The sequence below is a fragment of the Parus major genome, chromosome 2 (assembly GCF_001522545.3).
Source record: "Parus major isolate Abel chromosome 2, Parus_major1.1, whole genome shotgun sequence".
NCBI classification, from domain to species: Eukaryota; Metazoa; Chordata; class Aves; order Passeriformes; family Paridae; genus Parus; species Parus major.
The window spans coordinates 46,062,141-46,084,340 of NC_031769.1; the positions used below are offsets into that span (position 1 = coordinate 46,062,141).

The window sequence follows — 22,200 nt, forward strand, 5'->3', positions numbered from 1 at the left end:
TTTTTTAGGTAAAACACCATGACTGAGACTACATGCAGTATTTACAATGTTACATATGAATTTACAAAATAAAAATTAAAAAAAAAATTCTGCTCTCTTTACAGGTCCTTCTCTGTGATTTCCATCAAGTATTTTCTATTTGGTACCCGCTCAGTAATGAATTGGTGTGTTCAGAGAACTCTGAGTAAGAATACTGAGATTTCTCTGCTGAATGTAGCACTTGATTTGGAATCAATTATTTTATACACACTTTTAGAGTCATGGTGGTCTTTGGAAAACTCACCATTTAATCCTGCCCTTTTTTCTGACCTTCTAACATTCATACCTTATCTCATGGAGTTTAATTTCTTTTATAGCTCCAGTTAGACAGCTTCTCCAAAAAGTTCCTGAAATTTATGTACATTATATTCACCCACACACCCTTATCTACATCTTTCACAGAAGTCAAACATTTTTGCAAGGCATCACTTCCTTCCACAAAGGCTGCATTAGATGTCTCTCATTATGCTACACATACATAGAGCTTAACACCTTCCTCGTCATATCAAATTTTTATTGATATATTTTTATTTTTTACAAAACCCAGATTTTTTAGTTTGCTGTTCCACAAGCACCTTGGATCTCCATTTCAGAAAACTGACATGAAATTTGCCTACACTCTCATTTTCCCTGGTACTACAGCCAGGCATATATACATGCACTGCAATTTGCTATAAATATTTTAATTCCTTCCTATTCTAATTCCTTTATAATAACAACTATATAAATTTCATCCAATTTTGCTAACAGCTTACCCTTCATTTAATACAAATGCCTGTCTTAAGTCAAGCATAGTCTTGGTATGCTCCCATTTCAGGTGTTTTTCCATGTTAACATTATATCATAAGCAGCAAGTCGCTTCTCATGTTTTCTACAGTGTTACATTTTTTTCGTAATAGTTTTGGAAATGTTCTCCCTGTTTGGACATGACTTCTACTACCCTCCAACTCATACACACACCTCACAGTGTTTTCACTCTGGCTTGATTCCTTATGTAATTTTAAGATGTTTGCTGCTGTCATAAAAATATCCTTTAAAAATTATGTAGATATCCACGTTTTAGTGAGTATCTAATGCAGTACCTTAATCTCCATTTCTGCAAGCACTGTAGACTTTCACTTGCTTTTTATAAATTGACCTTTATTTAAAAAGGATTTCCATACAGATCTTAGGTTTTATAAACATGTTGGCAATTTAAAATTAAACGTGTTGCCATTTAAAGGCTATTTCAGCTTTCTGATATAAATGCCTGTTTATGCTGTCTTTATTTCTTCAGGAATTCAAGACTAATTGCTGGAAACATTGACAACTTATTAAAGACAGTAGTTCAGCTATATTCCTTGATTTTCAGTTACTAGAAATGAAACCAGAAGTCATTTCTGTATTTGACAAAAACAAAAAAAAAGGTCATAGTTTTTCTCTGTAATTCAAAATATACAAAATTCCTTACCCATACATAGACTTCTCTTTTGCGCCTTTTCAAGACTTTTGGACTCCATTCAAGAATTCCCTAATAAAAAAAAAAAATAATGCACATTTTCAGGCAATGTAATAACAACAAGCTATTCCAGTACCCTGAATGAGAGGATTTTCCTTTTGGTAAGCCTATTGCATCATATATTTATTTATTAAAAAATCTTCCATAATCAATACAACCTGAGATATGAATATATATAATATGATTTCACCCTGCACTGGCAAAACTTGCCAACATAAAAACTCTCACTGCAGTTTGAGTAAAATTAATGGAAGACTACTTTTCTCCTGAATGAGTAAGGAGATTCTGTATTATTCGGTTCTAAGCTTCTTTAAATCAAAACCAATGGGAAACTGAGCTCTGTCTGCTTCTGTGAATGACAAGAGACTGAAGCAATAAATAAATCACTGGCAGTATAATACAAACAATTTTCACATAAGGCAACAGAACACAGAGAGCAGTAGGAGTCACTTCTTTCTGTTTCACAGTATGTTCATTTTATGACATAAGGAAGACCCATTTCAGGCTAATTTGATGAACAATGTAATTAAAAGCTTCCAGAAATCCAGTCCATATGTGAGACTGAGGCCAGTATAAGCATCCAAATAACACACAAATAACAAATACTTTTTTCAAAGCAGAACACAGGTTTTCTGAGCAAGGAACTCTACAGGTTGAGAACTCAACACTTAATGTATAATTACAAAACCTGCTGCAAGAAACTAGAATAGATTCATAACATGCAAACTATACTACAGCAAATATGCAGCCGTGGCAGTTTACTGTTAGCATAAGAGAGAAATTGCCACATTCTTCCTGATTGACAAAATATAAACAAACAGACAAAAAGAACCAGAAATTAAGATGATTTCAAGTAAGCTAAACAGGATCTGTTCACAACACTTTATCTCCTATTTCTTACATACATAAATCCTTTATGAGGAACTATACAAAACTCAAAGAGGCTGTGGGATTTTTTTCCTATTTAAAGAAAAATTAAGATAATGAATGGTGAGATGATGAATCCTCAGTGAATAATTTTGTGAACACAGCAGTATGATGCAGCAGTTTCAAACAGTCTTAAACCACATTATATATGGTTTAGTCATTTGTTCTACACTAGAGGATTTATTATCAATAAGAAGCATTTAAATGAAGCTCCTCCTTGCTCATGTTCTTGTTTTACAGTCACTCTGGTCAAAACTACATACACGGTAAATTTTATATTTGTATAAAAAGAAGAGAACTATAAAAGTAGAAGAGCAGAGTCTTAACTGAATTTCTTTTACAAAGAGGTTTTGGTATAAATCCATGATTTCTTGAATTAGTATTTACCCTTTCACCAGATATCTTTATGGTCTAATTCTGCTTCTCATGTGAAAGGTTTCTCATCTGTCTGGTAATGCAGCAGTTTTCACATCAATATTTATCTATACATCAATGGTATTTTACATCAATAAATATATAACACTACAGCACTGCAGTCTTAGCACAGCACATGATTCTTCTTAAGCAGCTTACCGAGATAACTACTAAAGATGCAGCATAATATGATGTCAGTAACATTGAGTTACCAAACATCAGAATAAAACACACCAGAAGAGATACCTGCAAGAAGAAAATAAAAATGACTCAATTTAAAACCAGGAAAGTAAAGGATTACCTAATGTGTTAACAGCTTTAAATTTAAAAACACCTACTTTACAGCAAAGTGCAAGCCTGATACTCACACTTGCATATTTGTTCTCAAAATACTGATTGTAAGGGCTTAATGACAGCAGATAGCCAAGTGTAGATTATTGTCTCAATTTATTTATTAAAAGTATGTAAGAACAAAGCCTGGTCAAAGGATGAATTTACGTAAAACAACAGCTACATTTCTGAAGTTATTTCTAACATATTCATTTTTTTCTAAATTACTGCACAAGTTCTCTCCATCCTGCTTGTTACCTTTTAGAAGTCTGGACAAACATAAAAATGAATAGAATGTTTTATGTCTTCCTATGTTTATGTTTATGAATGTTTATGTTTCTTCCTAACTGACAAACATGTACTTAAAATACCATCATCATCATCAAAGTCAAGGAAAGAGAACTATGACAATTTGATCATATGCACCTAATTATATGAGCTTGAGGGTCAAGGCTGAAATACAACTTTTATCCACCATCCTGATCTACTGTGCTCCCTTTTTTAACAGAAAGCAATCTGAATTACATTTTCCAACTTGAAGGGGAAAAATCAATAAGCAAGCTCTGTCTTCTTTTATACACAGAAATAAGGAAAAATAACATAGTAATTTGCAGACTTTTCTAATCCCCTCTTCACATAGTTAAGACTTTCATTTTCCACAGAAGGAGGAAGGTAGGAGGGAGGCAAAAATTGAAAACACCACAATAGAGGCTGGCAGTTTACCCAGACTCACTAAGCTGTCTCTGTAATATAACATGACTGTTTATCTATCTGAAAATAGGCTATTTATGGCACTTCAGCACTTAAATTATGATACAGCTATTGACATAAGCCAGAAAGCTTAAGTACGTCATCCTGCTTCTGTCAAAAAACTACCAAATAAATCTTCTTATTCTGTCCCTGCTTCATGCAACTAATGAGTAGCATAGAACTTACCACTACCTTTAGTTTATCATTTACAGTATTTCAAAAAAATAATTGAAAACATATGAAATATAATTTGGTTTCTTTTCTGGGGAAATATTCTCTTTTTGCCCACTGGGTTAGCATAGCCAACTTTAGCAAAAAAAAAAATGTAAACACCATCACATTTCTTAGAACAAGTTGTCTACTTCTTCTTTTATATTCAAAACTGTAATCTCACTTCAAAAACAAAACTTGATCATTATCTCAACTTAAAAAATTAAAATCAGGTATTATGCAGAAACTTACACATCTTTTACTTATCATTTCCTTTCTCTCTTGACTTTCTCACCCAGATTTGAAAAAAAAAAAAAGAACAACAAATGGTTTTCAACTTAACAGTTTATTTTCTTGTCCTCCTTTCTAAGTATCTCCCCAAATAGTTAAACTGTGAGATCTCTTCATGGTCAAGACTAAAGCAGTTTTCAAAACCCAATTTTAGTTCCAATCCAGACCCCTCCCTCCCTTATCACTGCATGTTTTCAACCTTTGCACAACTAAGGAAAACACTTCAGACAAATGGTCTTTTTTCATGCTTTGACCTGTTTGAGGGGGCTTAAGTTTTTTTTTTAAAAGCATTACCATATGTGCAGATAGTATCTTCTGTAATTTGCTGGAGTCAATATAACCCATAATACACACCGCAAATAATGAAGCTATCTAAAATCAAAAGTGAAAGGGAAGTTAAAACAATTTGCACTTGTGTACTCCTTAATGCAAAAGAAAAGATAATTCAAACAATCATTAACTTTTATTGCTACTTTTTGCTAAGTACTTAGGCATTTCATAATTATTTCTTTCAAAAATCCTGTTCTGGTGCCTTAAATAAGAATTATCAAATATAGTTAAATATTTAAGAAATAAGTATTCAACTTTATGAGAATGCAAGTCACCAAAATACAGCACTAACACAATACCTTTTGCCTTTTAACTTAAAACAAAATTTAAAAAAAACCCAAACACAAAAAATCCCAAACCAAACAAACAAAAATCCAAACCAAATAAATCAAACCAAATAAACCAAACAAAATAAAAATGGGAAAAAAACCCCAAAAACGAGAAAACTCCAAAGCAACCAAAATGTATCAGTCAAAAACACAGAATAATTAGTCATTAATTTTAAGTTTTCAGCAAAATAGGCAAATAGCCACAATTTGCTGCTGAGGAAAATAAGATTAGTTGACTTATTGATTACACATCTTCTTGAAAGTCATATGGGAAATTAATGAAATTATGAAATGAACCTGAATTTTCAAATTTCAGGCACAGCATTTCACACAGGTTACAGTGACAAGTTTCTCTCAATATTTTACAGAATTTATTGATTTTCTCTTATGCAGATAGAAAACTTGCACACTGCAGCTTATATTGTTTAAAGCTATCAACTCAAACCAGGCAACATCTGCTTTAAGTAAGGCAGAGAAGTGAAAAGGTCTGGAGACACAGATGAATTTCAGTCAAATGGCTACCTTTCAACCAATTCAAACACTAAGGAAGTTGCTGTGTGACAGTACCCTACTGTTCCAATCAGCATTCACTAGATTTCAATGCTAACCACAGCTACCTCAACTATCCAAAATCTCAGACTACAGCACTACTCACAGACTCATCAAAATTATATAGGAAATCATGCAAAATCATGCCAGATATTACATGCCATGCAAACACTGGTACATTTAAAAATTTCTATCAGCCTAAAGAGATGCAAGGTCAATGTTTTTTTTTATTTATTTTTGTGCTTCAAAATACAAAGTTTTTGTTTTTGTACTGATGTTCTGATCTCAGGCTAGAGGCTGCTTATATGGGAAAAGTAAGTATTTTCAGTCCTGGGGACAAAATGGTAAGTAGTGTAAATTGTCAACTTTTAACCTCAAGACTAGAAAAATATTGATTTGATAAATGGTGAGAATCTTTCCTGACAGCAAGAATAAAATGTGGCTAAAAAGAAAGATCTGTATAGCTGTGAATTCAATGGCTGTCTATAGAAAGCAGTCGATTTGTCCAGGTTAGACAAAGAGGCTATTTAGAAGTAAATATGGGCTTACCTGAGTTAGAAGAACAAACTGAGCAAACTGCCAGGGAAGCATGAAAAAGATATTAGAAACACACAGTGCAATCAAGCTTCCTGTATTAATACTCGGAATCCTTGGGAAAAAGAGACAGAATAGGCATCAGTAAGTACAATTACACAGGTGTTTGCATATAATTGAATAGTACAATAGAAAATGCAATAAGAACACAGTTACCTTGGAAGATAGCTAGCAATATTGATCAACTACAAATAACACTGCTCAAATAAATTTAATATCTTTTTTTTTTCTTGAGTTTCCATGACAACAGCTCTGTTGTTTAATGTTCCTTAACTATTCGATGAGTCACTGATTACCAAACAAATCTTCTCCTGGCAGAATGCAGTACAGCAGGCCAAAGCATGTAATTTTCAAGTGCTTCACCTTCTTGTGAAAACTCTACAGTCAGGTCACAACCATTTCCATTTCAGCTGAAATCACAACTGTTTCAGAATGGTCTGCATTTGAAAGTGATTTAACTCCTCTCTCTCACATTTCTTCCATATTTACTTTCTACAACTTTCTGCCAGCAATCCTGACTGATGTTTTAGGGAACGAGACAATAACAAATACATGAACCTGTAACTGAAACCCCAGCTTATTCTCCATGTCCTGAAATAAATGTTATGCAAAAGACTTAATCCTGTGTTGATTCGGGTTCAATTCTGAAATATGTCATGTTCCAAATATCACTAAATTCTAGAGAGCACATATCTTTTCCTCATGTAAAAAAAACCAACAAGTTAGTGAAAAGCATTACTTTTGCTTTAAAAATCAAAAACTACAAATCAGTATGACCTAATAAAAGAAAATTGGTGGTTCTAAGTACTAAGTTCAGCTAAATCATAAATACATTGTAAATCTGATGCAATGGAGTTGGTGGAACAGCCCTTAGGTATGAACGGTCATGCTTATTTTCTAAAACAGAGGCAAGACAGTAACATAATCAAGTTGCAAGGCAGAAACAATCATGGAAAAGCAGGGCTAATGAACTCAAGAGCATCCCTGCATTAAGGTAATTAGACTGCTCTAAATCATTGAACTAGTTAATGAGACTAGTTAGTCATAGAAAACTGCAAGAACATACTAGCTTATGGGTGCCTATAGCATCCTCTGTTGCAAAGCATAGGCTTACTCTACGTGCAGCCAACATACCACTCTCCAAGAGGGACAAAACCAATTGATGAAGTATCAGCTTGTTTCTCATGGGAAGGAAGGGACATCAACCAAAAATTCAGATTTTTACTTTAGATACGTATTTGCCAACACAGTAATTTTTATGTTAATCATGTCTTCAAGTTGCAAAGTTTTTCCTTTTAATAAATGAGTAAATGACTGCAGTTCTACTGGTGCAGCGTCTGTAATGTAACAGCCACAGGAAAGTTTCTCTGTTAATGATACCATTGTTACAGCACATGGAGGCATTTAAAAAAATGTTTATATAAAGGCACTTCAATAAATGTCCTGTGACATTCAATTTTTTTAAAGCATTGTAAAGGCCCGGTATAAACTGAGAGGTACCTGAGAATATAGGTCAAAAGCAACATCTGCATCACAAGGAATGGGTACGAGAAACTTTCACGGAGAGGTGGAGTCCACATGACACGAGTGCACTAAAAATAAGAACTGGGTTAGACGGTAACATTCACTGATACATTGCCATAAAACCATGCATTTGTATTTCAAAATGAAAGACTACAGATACTCCAATAAAGCAAAAAATCAAGCTATATGAGGTTTTACTCAGAAAGTTAAAAAAACAAGCCAGGAAGCAGAAAAGAGGAAAGAAAAGGAAGTAGTTTCCACATTTGAGGCCCAATATACACTGTTAAATTAAAATAGATCACTTCTTTTCCAAAATGAAATGCAGCAGCTAGAGAATATCCAGGAAAAAAGCAGGACAGCAGCTACTTGTCTCTGGTTCTGCTGAAATTATCAACTCTTCCAGGTAAATCATTGTCAAATTCTTGAAGTGACTTGCCACACTTAGGCAGAGACAGTGTATGGGGAGATAATTTGAAGGATAAACCAATATATTCCTCATTATGCCAGAGTTCTTTAGGTTATAAACACTTCACATTTCTATTAGTAACAACACATTAAGTATAACATCTGAAGCTGCCTTCCAAAACAGGCCAGTACACTTAACTCATGAAATTAAGTTCATAGAGACCCAATATTGCTTATTCATAACTTACTTATTCCACTCTTTAACCCTAATAAAGCAAAGCATAATACAGTGAAATCAATGGAATATTTTTTTCAATTATTTCTTAATTAATGGGGCTCATGACAAATAAATAATGGGCCTCATGGCAAATGGCTCAGCTACAACAGTTGTCTCCAATGTTCATACCCAGCTCTTTATAAAGTGCTTGCACTAACCACCATGAAAGAACAAGTACAACTTTACAGGAGTACTTTGACATACAAAAAACAGGTTCAAATTTGCTATACAGAGATTTGCATTAAAAATTAGAAGTAGGTTCTTTACAACTACAGGAAAAAAAAGTAATTCATCTCAACATGGACCATAATTAATCTATGAAAAGCTTGTAGGATACTGCTGCCAGGATGTTCCTTTTCCTTTGCTTCCTAGAATCTTTAAACCATTTTTTTTAAATATTGTTTTACCAAACAAGTCACTAAAATCAACATAATTTAATTCCTTTCTTATTGTCTTGCTATTTCCCAAGTATGTTAAATTAATAGTGTAAAATAAAAGCAAAGTACAGAAACCCATCACATTAATCACAGCTCCTGACATCTAGAAGCACTCTTTGTAAAAGCTGCACCAATTATCATTAAAATAAACCTTTCATAAATATATGTATTAATGTGCTATCCTCAGCTGACTGCACAGATGTGATGAGTTAATTTTTTTTTAATAAGCAATAACTATAATCATGATTATTCCAAAGCAGTGTAGTCATTTTGAGTATTTTTCAGGATTACAGCAACATTTGGTTTACCAAATCTTATGATACTGGAGAAGATAAGACAGGAAAAAATGATGAGCTAAACAACCATAAAAAGGAAACACTACCTTAAAAGTGGATTGACTAACGTGGGCTACGCTGCTTTTCTGTATTTGGAATGTAATGCTAAACTCAATCATCGGTGGATGATTTATCAAGGCTGTAAACTCACTCTGCTGCAGGTGGAAATATCAGATTTGTCTAAGTTTGAAATCATTAAAACACAGTAGCACAAGAACAGCACAAACAAAAACATATAGCCTTAGGGTCACTAGCTCAAAGCCAGAGAGTATTTTCACATAGCATTAGAGCTGAGATACCAGGGCTTACATATCAGCCTTACTCCTGTAGCTCAGCACTATCTTTCCCAAATAGGAAAGGAAATTTTTAGCAGCTGGTCTAGCTCGACTGTACACACTGTTGACCCACACAAGATGATTTGTACATAATCACAAGTGCATTGAAGAGCTGGGCAATTCTTACACGCAGGCACACCCACAGCATGGGATTCAACAGAGCACCCAGTGAGGAGAGACCCTCCTGTGCATCTGTAACTACAGGTACTATCACAACTATATACAAAACAACATCAAATAAGTCTGAGTTATTTCATTCAGCTATGGTTCAAACACAAAGTGCCAGCTGAGAGCCAACTCTGCACCTCTGCAAGTACTGCTCTCCAGAAATCCATCCAGTTGAGCCTAAATCAGGGACACCCTCCTTAAGCCCTACCTAAGCCCAGACTACACCTGTGTAGAGCTATGCAGATCTGACTGCACACCATTCTCCAAAATACATTATCTGTGCTTTTTCCCCAGGTCAAGTCACCCACAGAGAGAGAAGCTCTCCTGCAGTCACCTATGGATAGAACTGCACTGTACCAGTGAAATAAATTGTTTTTTCCTACCACTACCTTGAAGTTTTCAACACATTTCTTCCTGAAGTTACACTTACCACCTGCACAGACTTGGCAAAACAGTGCCCATTTTATAAGTATTCACTAGCAAAGGATGAAACATCATTTCACTTCAGGATACCATTAAGAACAGAAATTCACATAAAATGTTGTATTTTCACTTGCAGAGCACAAAAAAAGTTTAACAACTCTAATGTCCACCTGTTCTCATCCAAGCACTTCAACATCCATGCTTGACAATGCTTTAATATGCTTAAATTCTTAAATGCTTAAATTCATTATATATCCCCAATGCATACATGGGAACATTTAAAGAAAAGACATTTCAAATGAAACTTGAAAATAAAATAGCTATTTCATCACACAGATTTTTGTTTTATAAGAAAACTGTCAAAGCTTTATGTGAATGGAAGCATCTTTAATTCTGTTATATACAATACATGTTCTTAAAACTCAGTGTTCTCTACCAAGTTCAGCTCAGTAAAATAAGAAAGCAAAACATAAATTCAACACTAAACTTAGGAGAAGGTAGTTAGTTTCCATTTATAAGATCTTTACAAATTTCCATTCATAAAATGAGCACTAAAAAAAACAAAAGAATACCAAAAAACCCAACAAAACCAAAAAATCTGAACACCCAAGAGAATTAGAAGGAAACCTATGAATTTTCTTTTGAAATATAAAAAAATGACATGAACAGCATTAACTGGGAAAACCAGGAGATGTTTTAAGCAACAGTTTCTTCTTCCTTCCTGTGACGCAGCTTACTTAAGTTTAGCATTGGAATCCTTTATATACATACACTATTCCTAAATTCTGTGCATCCTGGGTATAGTATATAAGTAATACAGATGTTTCTTTGCACTTTTCTTTGTACTGATGAATTTCCAGTAAAATATATAGCAATTTAAAGAAGTTTCTGAAGCTTATTCATATGGTACACAGTTATACGTGGTGTGAGCATGAAAAGAGAGCATTCTGATGTTTTGAAACTTGAAGTCATGGTGCTACTAAGTGCACCAATTTACAACATATTTCCTTTCTGATTTTTTAAGCACTAAAGTGACATTGAACTGTGTTGTATATGTTCCAGTCATAGTCTATTTTGCTTTCAATTGTCTTATTCATTTATTTTAATTGAATTTATTTAAATTCAATCTCAAATAAATAAGCAACATCACTACATTTAATTAAATGAGAATTAGCTTAAACTTCAATAATTAAGAAAAAAGGAGTGCTGGGAGAGGGAAACCTACCTCTCCATGATTGAAAAAGAAACACAACACGGTAACAAGGCCTCCTAGACGACTCCCACTGTGAAAAGAAGAAAAAGAGGTACAAAAAAATTTTATAATGGTCGATGTTGCTTAAAAAATGCGAAGCAGCACTTGTATACAGCTAAGTTTATTGGGGGGAAAGGAGGAAAGCTTTCAAGCATCAGGGGAAGGCAATCAACAGAGTATATACAATATTACAATACTAGTTAGTCAGACAGTGTTTATTTCAGAGCAAACCAGTCCTTCATACATCAATGCTTTTCTGCAGATCACCAATTTTAATGTGAGAAACTTGGAAAACAGTTATTCCACTGCTCACAAATTTCAGTTTAGATCATTGCATCCGGTGCTTTTAAAAACCGGGCAATATAAATGCAATACTTCTTCCCTAAGATGCTGAGCAGTGCATTTCAGAATCTACATACTCAATCACCCAACAGGAAATTTTGGTCTGGATCTAAAGATAAATTTAGGGTAATCAAATCAAGCACATTCAAAAAATATATTTAAAAATTAACTCATTATATGGTCAATGCAAGATACAACTTAATTTTTATGTGAAATACTGCAATGCTAACATGAGGAAGCTTTTTAATCCCTTGATTTAAGAATTTTTTACATTTCCATATGAATCAAATTCACCTATTGAATAAATACCTAAAGTAAACTCAAAGATATGACTCAGATTTTTTCCCATTTCAAAAGAGCAATAGATAAGGTTCCTCTTTGTTTGAACAGATTAGTAATTACTCAAGTTATGTGACACAAAGCAAAGAACATTTTTGTGCACACAAGTGCACTACTACTCTGAATGACAGATTTTTGCTACTAAATAAAAGCAGCAGCCAACTGCTAAGATTCTTAAAAAAAAACAAACTAAACCAAACAACAACAACAACAAAAAATCAACCACACACAAAAAAAAAAAGCCCACAAAAAAAAAAAACCCTTCAAATCCTCTCAGATCCTTCACCCATCACTAATATACAAGTCAAACAGAATCAGTAGATTCTGGGTACAAAATACGAGGATTTAAGATACCAAGTGCTAAAACAATCTCCAGGAATTGTGCATTCTTGCACATAAAACTCAACTTTGCATCCCATAACAAAAAGCTTTAACACTAAATTGCAAAATTACAAAAAATTAACATGCTTAACATTAAAAATATTAGCCCTAGAAACAAAACAAAAATTTGCCAAAAAACACCCCAAACCCGAAACAAAACTCAAGGTCTATGCTTTCTAAAGAAAGCAGTGAGAAATACAGAGCTCACTCATTTTTCAATGACATTTATATAAAATGGGAATTTCTGCATAATGCCCTCAAGAGAAATATTACAAGTTAATGACACAAATATTCAAAGTTTACCTACTTCCTCAAAACATGCACTGGGCAAGTTCCTGTTTTTACTGACTGTGTCTGCCCTGGGCTATTCCTTATTTTAACTATCAGCCCATGCTTGAGAGAGAGAAAGAAGAAAACCCATGACAATGAAGACAGAAAATGAAGGAGAGGAAAAACCAATCACATCTCTCAGAGGAAAACAGAGCTGCCTTACACTTTTTGGCAAAACCAACACATGAAAACAGACGTTAACAGTAAACGTATTTCCACTTCTGCTTTTCTGCTGAATGTGGAATCTATTTTTGTATGAAAATGTGTAACAGCTCCTGAAATGTAAGGACAGATACTGAAAACACAAATTTATAGAAAAAGGGAAGTACATACAATTTGTCGAAAATAATGCATTTTTTTGCCTTCTCAGTTAAGTTAAAATGGAAATACATGCAAATATGACTTGAAGCAAAGCACTGGGAAAACCTGTCTTGGTAAAAAGTACACAGTCATTCCACTTATGTTTAAAAATTAGTTACAGTGATAATTCTAATAGCAGAAATATGTCAAAAGCTGTTTAAAGCACATGCAGGATCTAGTTTTATCCACAACCCAGTGGTACCAATGAGATACTACCTCAATGGAATTTTCCATGTTTTTTTCCAGCATCATTATTATTTCAAGCAAAAAGCTTCTCTTTTTCAGTTAGTTTTTATTGACAACATCCATGTAAAAAAAAATAAAAAGCACTAAGGCTGTACAAACAAATAATCAATATCCCACATAAATATTTTTACATTGACTTTTTGAAATTTTGTCTATAAACTGGCAGCCAATACCAATTAAATAGCCCAGTCTCAAGGGCCTTACCTGAGATATGTACCGTATATGAAGAACAGTGACATCATGAATCCATTCAATAGAAAAATCACAGCAACATAAAAGGAAGCAGGGTCTCCCAACCCTAACAAAAACCAGTTAATATATGTTGTCAAATATAGAAGAAAGGCCACATTGGTTATAAAGCACCATACAATCAGTATACCAGCTTAATATGTCTATATTACATATAAACTATCAGTATAACATCTCAGTGCATCTACAGAAAGAGACAAAAAAAATATAGATGCCATTAAGACTATTGTAAAGGTTCAATCAGGAAACCACAGCTTTGAAAAAATCCAGGAAGAGCGGGGGTAGACATAACACTGGGGCAGTCAGTGACATAGTAAGCCAAGAGGGATGCATTAACGCCAGAGAAAAACCTGAATGGTTTAGAAGATTGAAGTACTGCTGAGAATATTCTCTACACAACATTTTGACTTCATAGAGCTTTTTTAACACAGGTTTTTTAATCCTAGCCTTTCACTTCCCATCTCTTGCAGAAGTAAATCCATCTTTAAACATATCGCACACAATGCTTTTTGCTTTCTTTGTTTCAGTATAAACCAAGATATTTTCCAGTAATGCAAGTCTTTCAATTTATTCATTAACAAGACACTTCTGCGCTCACTCTTTTGCTGTTATTCTTTCCTGCTATTTCTTTAAACCCTCCTGGCTCTAATCATTTCAGCAATACAACATAAAAAGCCTTATTCATTAAAGTGAATGGCAGCAAAACTTAATAGTTTCATATGCAGAACTGATTATTCCCCACTGCTGAAAATACAGCAAGACAGTTTTCTAAAGTAAGATGATGATATGCTCACCAAACACAGCTGTCTCAATAGCTGGTGCTCCTGTTGGTTTTGTTTTTATGAAAAACAGGAATGAAAGGTTGTACACTGCTTACTGCCTCTTACAAAATTAGAGAAAGTGAACCATTCAAGCACTGAAGTTCTTACAGCCTTTGTGCAAAGGAAAAATACTACCCTGTCATCACACAAAGGCATTCTAAATGATAAAATGAAACAACTTCACAAACTACCATCTATTATTCAGCTTGAACTGACTATAGAACACCTCAAAAGCACTTCTTGGTAAGGTACTTTTATTGTTTAATACTTACCTGACAAGCCAGTATTTCAAACGTAGGGGAAAAAAAAGAAAAAAAAGTGGCAATGTCCTTGCTTTGGTGTCAAAATCAAGGTATAAGGTTGAAATTCTTAGGCTGAATAGTAGCTCATGAGAGGAAGAGGATTCTTTGCAGCATCACTATGTAAGACTTCTCTAAAAAGTCTCCAAATTTGAGGGAGGAGATAATGTATTTGGGATCCTTCAGAAGTCACAAAAAATTAATGCATGTACAGTAGGCTTCCAATTACACTTAGGACATATTATTCTTTGTAACAATCCAACATTATGAAGGCTCAGACCTTAACTGTGAAGTTTTGAAGCCCAGGACAGGAATTCAATCTAGGCAGGAGGAGTTATACCTAATAAGCAAAACCCACATTTTCACCCTTGATAACAGAGGAATATTTATTATTTCTGAAATAAATAAAGGCACAATTGTATGCTTCCAAGGAGAAACCATGAAAAAACCAGAATTTACCTTCACAGCTTTCAACAGGACTAAGCCCCTTTCCTCTGTTTACAGTCCAACATGTCTTTGTTGATACACCAAGGAAATCCATAATGGTGGTATACATGCGGTACCAGCTGGCAAGGACCACCTAGGAGAAAAACAAGATTAGAAGTTTCTGCCCAGAGTAACCTCTCATGACAGCTGGCCCTCATCCAGGTTCATTTTCAAACACAGGATTTATCTCATCAGCAACTTAGTACTTTTGACCACAACTTCCTAGAGTTATCGAACGGACCAAGTGTTCATTAACAGACTAAAATTATGTCTATTGATATTTAGATGCTTTATAACAGAAGTAATTTCAAGCATCAAACTGCAGTATTCAGAAAAAAAAAAAAATCCCTATGTATTACATTGTCTGGAAGGTTCCTCATTTGAGTATTTTTGTTTATCTGATATTAAAATCACAGATGTTGTTGACAGAGGACAGTTGACCAAACTGAACTCATTCAAGCCAATCAATTTTTTTTCCACCTGGCAAGAATATTAGTGGACCAAATCTTTAGGATTTTTAGTCTGTTAAACTTTGAAAAGCTAATTTTAAACATGCATTACAGAGGGCTTCCAGATGCAATGTATGAGTGCATTTCCATTTTCCATGCAAAGGCTGTAATGTTCTTATAACAACAACTCAATTGGATCTCAACACCTGACACAGAAAACATCAGTACTTCACACAGCAAAAATGACAACTCATCTCATAGCAAAGTCATTAGTTAATAACATTACCAAGCTATTCTGTCAGGATATAACTGACTTTATAGAGTTCATAAATGAGTAATGTGGCCATTCCAGTTGAGCTGCTGCAGAAAGTTATAACCCAGGGGTTCCCAGACTGACAATATGTTTCACCACTGCAGTATTAGCTGCCTTGGCCCTGTGTCACAGAGAACATATATAAGAAAGATGATTCTCTCTTCTCGTTCCCCATACAATTAATAAACTCTTTATGTCACTTCAGTCTTCAAGAAGGGCAAGAAGGAAAAACGGACAATGCATGTGAGAATGTAAACATAAATCCTCCTGGAAACCACTTCCAAATATACAAAGGACAAAAAAAATTGATTTGAAGCAATCATTATGGATTTACAAAGGTGAAATCACATCTGCTCAGCCTTATAACCTTCTGAGATGACTTTCTTGATCGATAAGGAGACAGCTGTGCATATTTTTTTAATCTGGTGCCAATCTGTTCTACATTTTAAGAATAGATGATGGCACAAGGGAACATCCTCAGCAAGTCTGCAGGATAAACACTGTAAGGAGTGACTGATCCTTGTGCTGCCATTGGGAGGGACATCAAAAGGCAGGATAAATGGGCCAACAGGAATCTTCCCAACAGAGAAATGCAAAGTCCTGCAGTGGGGATGACCACCATCGTGCACCACCAGTACAGTTGGAAGCTGACCACCTAGAAAGCAGTTTTGCAGAAGAAGACCTGTGGGTTTTGGTAGATAATTTATACTTGAGCCAGCAATAAGCCCCTGATGCAAAAAAGACAAATATATCTTCAGATGTAAGTCACTGGGACAAGAAAGGCGACTTTCCCTTCAGCACTGCTGAGACTGTATTTGCAGTGCTGAGCCCAGTTCTGGGCTGCCCAGACAAGACGGATATGGAATAAAGATGACTGAGACAGACTCTTTTTGGTTGACATAAGACAAAGAGCATAAATTCAAATGCAAGAATTTTTTCATATACATAAGAAAAAACCTTTTTTTTTAATTTGGGAGTGGTCAAACACTGGAACAGCCTGCACAGAGGTGGAGTATATTCAAATTGAAACTGGAGATGACCCTGAGCAACCTGCTCTACTTCACCCAGGCTTCAGCAGTGTTGAGACTAGATGATCTTCAGATAGCCTGTCCAACCTCAGCTGTTCTGACATTCTAGAATTCATTAATTTTTAATATCAAAGCTCCAATCATCATAGCTGACTTCACTGTGGCCTTCACACCCTCACAAGGTAAATCCTATAAAATATCAACTTCCCAGACCACGACTCCATGCCTCAACATTGGGCCTTACAAAGTACAATATCAGCTCCTGGAAGCTATCTAAATACCTGTGCCGTGGTGGTTCTGACAGTGCACATGTGCATACATGAACCAGACACCTGCCCCATCTCCAGACAGACATCAATAGGCCTGAAGAACCAAATCACTGTCTTTCTTCTCATCACCTGGATGTGCTTTGCTAGGGACATCTGTATGGCATATCTGCATTACCAGCCCTGAAGCTGACATTACCCAAGCATAAAAAGCATTCTTGCCAAACCAATATTGCACAAAAATAAAAAAATAAAAAAAACATTCAACTATTTTTTTATCAACTTAACCATTTAACTTGTTTATGCCACAAGTGCCTGTGTCTGCTGAAGATTTTACAAGTGAATACTCCCTAAAAAGGTATCAGCCTAGGTACGTCAAGCAAAAAAAAAAAAACAAACATTTTTTGCTAAAAGCTCCTTCACATGAAACAGTTAACATGGGCATAAAAATGGAAAAAAATCAGTAAGCAGTACAAAATTGCTAGGTCAGTCAGAGCATGGTGCTGTTTCTGGAATTTCTACTGCTCTGTATCAGATAAGGCAGTAAACACAGAACCCAGAATACAAAAGCCTAGCTTTCAGACCCTGGAGAGCTCTGTGGACAAGGCCAGTTCTTTGCTGTAAAAGAACATGGAGAAAAGTCAAGCCCTTTCATTAGTTGCCTTTGAGTGTGCACTTTAAAGCCAATTACATGGATCTTTGCAACACACTCCTCATTTTGACTCACATTTTCATTATCACCACCACACACAGAAATATCAACTGTTCCATAACAATGAACATCCAGAGAGCAAACATAACACATTATCTCTCCACCACAGAAACGAACACATTATCTCTCTGCCATTTTTCATCAGAAATGAAAACACCACAATTACTAGAACAACCTGACTATGGAGCAAATACTTGGAAAATCAACTTTATTTGGATTATAACATTGTACAACTACAAGGACTACCTTGTTTCTTTCAATAGATTTTTTTTTTTTTACCATTTATATGTATAATTCACATAAATGATGTACTGATTAGCTACAGACTCATTTTACTTTATTTTCCTTTTTTTGAAGTTTTTAAGGCTAGTACTAGCTGTGCATGCAAGTGAATTGTTTTACTTTCCTTAATTAATTTAACATTCTATTTAGCAATGGGATTTCCAGATTGATTTTGATGAATTTAATTTTAATATCCACTAAACAAACAAACATTTTATTATAATTTAGCCTTAAATTTAGCGCAGCTACTAATGGGCTGAAAGAGCTGGAAAGATCTCAAAATATCAAACAGGAAATGAAACACTTTCAGGAAGCATGACTGGATACTGAGCATCTGAAGGAAAAATTTTACTGCCAACAAATAAATCTACAAGCATCTTCTCACCACCCAGATCCATTATAATTGTAAGAAAATTCTACATATTTGGACAATGCATTTCAAATGTCAAGTTGCAGCAATTGACAGTTTTATAAATACAGTTATGTGGAAACAGGAGTACTCAAGAAATACACTTAAAAAAGAAAACCCCAAAGCACTATTTACTGGAAGGCTAGACATTAAGCAGTGAATGACTGAAAGGAACAGAGAAGACTATTTGTCTGCTTTGCATGCCCACACAGGCACAGAAAAGATAAATGAATTCATACCTTATCACCAATAAGCAAGCCAGTATAATCCTAGAAAACTGTATGAACAGACAAACCTACAGATTTTGTACTGTAATCAACCTAGTGTTCTTGCAGAATGTCAGCCACTATATCTGGTTGTTCTTGTTTTGAATTCATCCTTGGTCGTATTTCAGGATGATACTGAGGAGTCTTGAAAAACAAGTTCATCTGACCAGTAATTTTTGATTTTTGAAAGTTAGAATATAGCTGAAGTCATTAAATCTTTGTCAGCTAAAGGAAATAACTCTTTAGTCTTCAAATGAGGCTCACAATGGGGCATTTCGAGAACTGAACTGCAATCCCTCTGGAGTTAGAAAACAAAATTCCAAGCAAACCATAAACAAGTAAGAGAGCAACAAAAAGCGCTCATCTATACTGCGTTTAGTTCTTCCAGTGCAAGGACTTAGGAAGCAAATGAAACAAGTACACACAACTTTTACAAAAACATGCACACCAAGAACTCTTACACACACAGTTCCTGAAAGCAGCTCTGCTCCAACAGAGCAGGAGCATGAATATAAAATCTAGTAGCCAACAATCACAGCCATTATTAGTTGGGTCTCATAAAAATAAACTGCTGCTGACACATGAAATTACAGAATCATACATTAACCAAGGAAATCTTCCCTTTGTAAAATTTTTGAGACACACTGGCAAAACCTTAGAAGGCAAAACCCTCAACATTTGAATATGTACTTTAAACAATCGTTCTTTTTAATGACAAAAAAAGCAGAGTAGGAATGTGATCTAACCAGGTAACAAGTCCAACATTAAGTATGTACAAAAACAACAGCAGTCAGTCCTCCACAGAGGAATTTCCTCTGCAACATCTAAGTAAACTATTACCACTGGATTTCACAGCCACTGTGAATTGTGATGTGCTTAGTTCTGTCAGTTTTGTGTGTCCTACACAAAAGGAAAACAGAAGAACCCCTTGCAACCTCCTGAATCATTGCAGTCATTATTGTCACATACTACTGATACTTCATACGCCTTATTTCCTGAAGTACATAACGTCAGCAACCTACGTGCTTTCAGGGAAAATAAAAAAAGGCAGGAACTATAGAACTGGTGTGCAACTTTGGGCACAAAATACTAAGATCTAGAAAGCTTTCACAGTTGATTGAAAATATTTGAAGATTGGAAATTGATCAAAATGTATGAAATAATTTACTCATTTGAAATCTGGAACTGAAGTACAGTATTTAAGCAACACTTCATTAGTCACTGTATCTTTAAAACCATATTTTGCAGAGTAACTTTTAAAAGCTTAAACAACCAAAGATTTGCAGAAGGTATTATATTTAATAGCTCACCTCTGGGTAAAGATTGAACCTTTGTAAGGTGTTAATCACTAAAGGATATTCAGTTAGCTTGTCATTCATAATTGCGCATACTCCACTCCAAAATGATGGTGCCTCAATAATGATCTTGAAGTAGGAATAATAAAGACCCTACAGGAGAACAGATTTATTATTTACAATTAAAGATGGCACTTCTGCTTCAGGAACCACTACATACAAGTTTCATTTTTAAACAAATTTTGTAATGCAACAAACAGGACAGGCTTATTGAAGATGACTATCCAGCTTTTCAAATCTATTACTGCCACCAAAACAAGCAATGTGGGTTTCCTTCCACTTTGTTTCATGGCATACTTGCCAGTTTGAGCTGGTAACTATGCATTACATAGTGTTCCACAGTTCTCAAAATAAAAGCAGACAAAAGGTGTGCGTGCATGTGTGTGCATATATATGCTAACATATATTAATTGAAAAAATATTTAGAAAAACAGGCTGCATAAGAAGACCATAATGGAAAGCAAGGTACAAGGTACTTGCAGTTTGGTATTTTGGGTTCTCCAGAACCATACTTTTAGATAATATTTTAAGTGAACTGTGAACTGATACATACAGAGGCATGGGCTGCAAGTCACACAAATACTCTGCACATAAAAGTGTAATGCATAATAGTTCTAAGAGATCAATATGTATACTTATGCAGAATGCATTAAGAAATTTTGGAAAGCCCGTGATCAGGTTACAGACAGAAGTTTTCTAAACACTGAAACATAATCTAACCATTTCTGTGCGGAAAGCCATTTCTCTTTCTAGCGTTGACAGGTGAGAAAAATGACGGTCATTTTCAAAAAGAGTTGTTATGTGACACCTGACAAAAAATAATAACAATTAAAATTGGAAGAAAGACGTTTAGAATATGTACTAAGTCATAGATGCCATTCAATGAACACCCAAAGTTTACTTACAAACTGCTATTGTAGTTTACTCATATATTATATTAATACCCTCATCTATTCAGATAATTTTAAATTGAAAAAGTATGAACACAGAGTATTTATTAAATTCTATTATGGCATTAGCAATAATACTACAAAGCTATGTACTATATATAAAACTGTAAGGTATTCTACACTTTTAATGTATCTGTATTTTTCACTTGAAAAGCAGGCTTCACTCTTCTCTGAACAGACTTAAGAAACCTCCCATGTCAGCTTCACAAGAACAGAATTATTCAGCTCAAAGATAATTTAGTCTTGAGAGGAATGTTCTAAATATAAATTATTCCAATATCTTCTCGAAATATAAAATATTTTTATTATTTTAAAATGCTGTATTACTCTGAAGCAATAAAATTAACCTTACCAATGTAGGACTCCTGCAAAAACAGCTGTAAAGGAAACAAAAAGTGCAAAGTTACTCAAGTATTTAAATAACTGAACATGAAATTGTGTCCACTGCAGTAATTGCACTACCTCACAGATGCACAGAAGGTACTTAAGACCCCAGCAAACAGAAGAATAGGAACATCTGCATGAACCTCCACAGCCAGGTGTTTGAAAATTTTCTGTGGTACTCAGCACTAAGCAACGTTTCCACTTACATCTTGCATCCCTCAAGCTGACCCACCAGCATCTAATACACACATTTTGGTTATCAACAACAATTAAAAGCATTTTTTTTAATAAGCATAAATATTTTTAGAATTTTTATGATGCCTACTGTGACTGTTCACTCAACTCCTGCTCAGATTTTCACTAACTCATGCTAAAAGGCCTGAAGCAGCACTACGAGCAATGCTGCTAGGTCAAAGCAAGGGCGACCAACAGGCAAGACCTGCTGGCCTGAAAGGGCTTAAGGTCACTCTGCAGCCATCCTCACCTGCAGCCTGCTGTCTCCTGCAGCCATCCCCT

At 34.8% G+C, this 22,200-nt stretch overlaps 1 protein-coding gene across 1 annotated transcript in view; it reads right to left on the bottom strand.

The window, feature by feature from the left end:
• The window catches only part of DPY19L1 (dpy-19 like C-mannosyltransferase 1), a 46,987-nt gene that overhangs the window by 18,812 nt on the left and 5,975 nt on the right, over nucleotides 1-22,200 (bottom strand). The window contains exons 3-13 of the mRNA XM_015618839.3: nucleotides 21,653-21,677; nucleotides 21,071-21,158; nucleotides 20,306-20,443; nucleotides 15,244-15,364; nucleotides 13,620-13,713; nucleotides 11,391-11,448; nucleotides 7,762-7,853; nucleotides 6,217-6,316; nucleotides 4,754-4,831; nucleotides 3,038-3,124; nucleotides 1,490-1,549 (exon numbers count right to left, since the gene is read on the bottom strand). Of these exons, the coding sequence (XP_015474325.1) occupies nucleotides 1,490-1,549; nucleotides 3,038-3,124; nucleotides 4,754-4,831; nucleotides 6,217-6,316; nucleotides 7,762-7,853; nucleotides 11,391-11,448; nucleotides 13,620-13,713; nucleotides 15,244-15,364; nucleotides 20,306-20,443; nucleotides 21,071-21,158; nucleotides 21,653-21,677 (941 nt within the window). The remainder of the gene's footprint in view (nucleotides 1-1,489; nucleotides 1,550-3,037; nucleotides 3,125-4,753; nucleotides 4,832-6,216; nucleotides 6,317-7,761; nucleotides 7,854-11,390; nucleotides 11,449-13,619; nucleotides 13,714-15,243; nucleotides 15,365-20,305; nucleotides 20,444-21,070; nucleotides 21,159-21,652; nucleotides 21,678-22,200) is intronic.